At 45.4% G+C, this 2497-nt stretch overlaps 1 protein-coding gene across 1 annotated transcript; it reads right to left on the reverse strand.

The window, feature by feature from the left end:
• Positions 1 to 678: 678 nt before the first annotated feature.
• Positions 679 to 1678, reverse strand: LOC123047201 (high mobility group B protein 1). Its single transcript, XM_044470697.1, has one exon. It carries the CDS (start codon positions 1564 to 1566, stop codon positions 916 to 918), a length of 651 nt encoding a protein of 216 aa, XP_044326632.1. The 5' UTR covers positions 1567 to 1678; the 3' UTR covers positions 679 to 915.
• Between the last annotated feature and the right edge of the window lie 819 nt (positions 1679 to 2497).

Here is a 2497-nt window from a genome sequence, read left to right on the forward strand (position 1 = left end):
GCAGTTCAAATACAAAGCAGATCAAAAGACAAGTCAAAAGCTAAAACTAAATAAGGAAGTACAGTGATAGGTAGCAGAAACAAGATGCAGATCAACATATTGTGGACTAAATTTCTAACGAAGGAGTCAGGATGATTCTGCGTGTACTAGCCACTGGAAACTCGGAACTGTACTTGGACGATAGCAAAATGTGCAAAACGCAACAGCAACCAACCAAACGAAAAAAAACGCTTATAAGACTTATTATGAGGTTAGGGAAAGAAAATTGAAAATGGTACTTCCTCCGTTCCTAAATGTAAGTCTTTGTAGAGATTTCACTATGGACTACATACGGAGCAAAATGAATGAATCTACACTCAAAATGCATCTATATACATCCGTATGTAGTTCATAATGAAATCTCTACAAAGACTCAAAATATTTAGGAATGGAGGGAGTAGGTACAAACAAGGAATGGCTCATTTCAACTTGCGGCACTGTCTCACTAGCTCCTCACTTTTAACAGAAGAAGAGTCAGCGAGAGCAAGAAGGCATAGCAAGGCTGGACAAGATTAAACTCAAAACTGGCACAATCGAAACAATCTAATCTGAAATGGTTTGCAAGAAGCAGGCAAACAACACATAACAATGTAAACACAACACATAACAATGTAAACAATCAGTCAGGCACGGAGAAGCTCAGATAAAATCAAACATCACAGACAACTGAGGAATAGCAGAGTTAAGATGAGATAATGCTAATAGTAGATACATGCCATTGCCATTGGTTCAAGGGCGCCTCTAAAGTTATAATACTAAGACCACACACACAGATAGGTTGATGACTAATCCTCCGGATCAATCAACTACTAGTGTAGATAGATAGCATTGGTAAACCTCTTCATCCCAGTCAGTCAAATTACAAGAGGAACAATCTCACGCCCGAACAAGCCCATCAACACCATGGGAACCCTCTTCCTCCAGCTTGCAGAACAAGTAGGCATATTCAGCCCTGAGCTTCTCGATCTTGTTGCAGTCATCGTCCTCCACCTCCTCCGGCTGGAGGCGCATGTAGGCGTATTCCTCAGTGCTGTAGTCCTTGTACTTCATCCCTGGATGGTCAGCCCTGAGCTTGTCGGCATGGGCGTTGTAGTCTGCGATGAGCCTGACCATGAACTCCTCCTCTTCGTCCGAGTCGCAGTCATCATCCTCCTCCTCCTCCTCCTCCTCCGCCTTGGCCTTCACGGTGAACACCGCCTCCTCCTCCGACTTAGCCTTCAAGGTGAACGCCGCCTCCTCCTCCGACTTGGCCTTGAAGGTGAACGCCGCCTCCTCCTCCGACTTGGCCTTGAAGGTGAACGCCGCGTCCTCCTCACGGTCCTCCTCCGCCTTCCTCTTAGAGCCACACCCCGCCTTGACAACGAACCTCGCCCCCTCCGCCTTGGCCTTGAGGGCGTACGGCTGCCGCTCCGCCCTGGCCTTGCCGGCGAACGCCTCCGCCATCTCCTTCTCCGCCTGTGTCGCGATGAAGGGGAAACCCTCGTAGCCGGCGGCCATCGGGACGGCGAACATCTTCTCGACTAACATGGCTGGATCTGCTCCGCCTCTCCCCTCCTCTGCTGGTGGTTAGGGTTAGGTTTTGGTGGATTGCGGATTTCTCTCGCTGGATCTGAAAACGAACGGGTGGAGGAGGCGGCGGCGGCTGGCATATATATACGTCCATGCCAACCCTAGCCTATCCGCCTCGGCCTCGAGTCGGAGCCGGGGGCCTCGTCTCCGGACCGGCCTCTTCCAGACTCGTTGATTGGGCTGGGCTAGCCTCGGCTGGGCTGGCCTGGGCTGGGCCCCCATCACTTCTTTCATTCCGCTAGCTAGCTTGTTGGGCAGTCTTCTCGAAAGAAAACAAAATCTACTAGCGTTTTGCCAGCGGTTCTTTCGGCAGGATTTTGTTAATTCGAAGGTTTCTATTAATTTCCTAAAAAAAGGTTTCTATTAAAATACATCGGAGAAAAAGATATTTAAGAACAATAGAATTTTGTGGATTTTAGAAAATGTTCACAAATTTGCAAAATTCCTAGATTTTCTAAAAATGTTTGTGAATTTAAATAATCAAGAATTTGGAAAACAATTAGACACTAAAAACTTTCGAAATGTTTGTGATTCTACTAAGTTTAGGAATTTTAAAAATGCACCTGAATCTCAAAAATGCTCACGAATTAAATAAAATGTTTCTGAATTTTTAATAAGTTCATATAAAAATCTAATCTGTATACTGTAAGCAATCTATATACTGTAACACATGAAGAGTCAAGAAGAGCAAGAAGGCATAGCAAAGCTGGACAAGACTAAACTGAAACTGGCAATAAAAAAATCTAATCTGAAATGGTTTGCAAGGAGCGGCCAAACAACACATAACAACGTAAACCAGCACGCAGGCACGTAGAACCTCAGAGATAATCAAACATCGCAGACAACTACGGAATAGCATACTGAGTTGAGATGATTATAATGCTAATAG

The sequence above is a fragment of the Triticum aestivum genome, chromosome 2B (assembly GCF_018294505.1).
Source record: "Triticum aestivum cultivar Chinese Spring chromosome 2B, IWGSC CS RefSeq v2.1, whole genome shotgun sequence".
Taxonomy (NCBI): domain Eukaryota; kingdom Viridiplantae; phylum Streptophyta; class Magnoliopsida; order Poales; family Poaceae; genus Triticum; species Triticum aestivum.

Excerpts from the sequence above, each read along its gene's own strand:
- LOC123047201 (XM_044470697.1), bottom strand. The coding sequence starts at position 1,566 with ATGTTAGTCGAGAAGATGTTCGCCGTCCCGATGGCCGCCGGCTACGAG.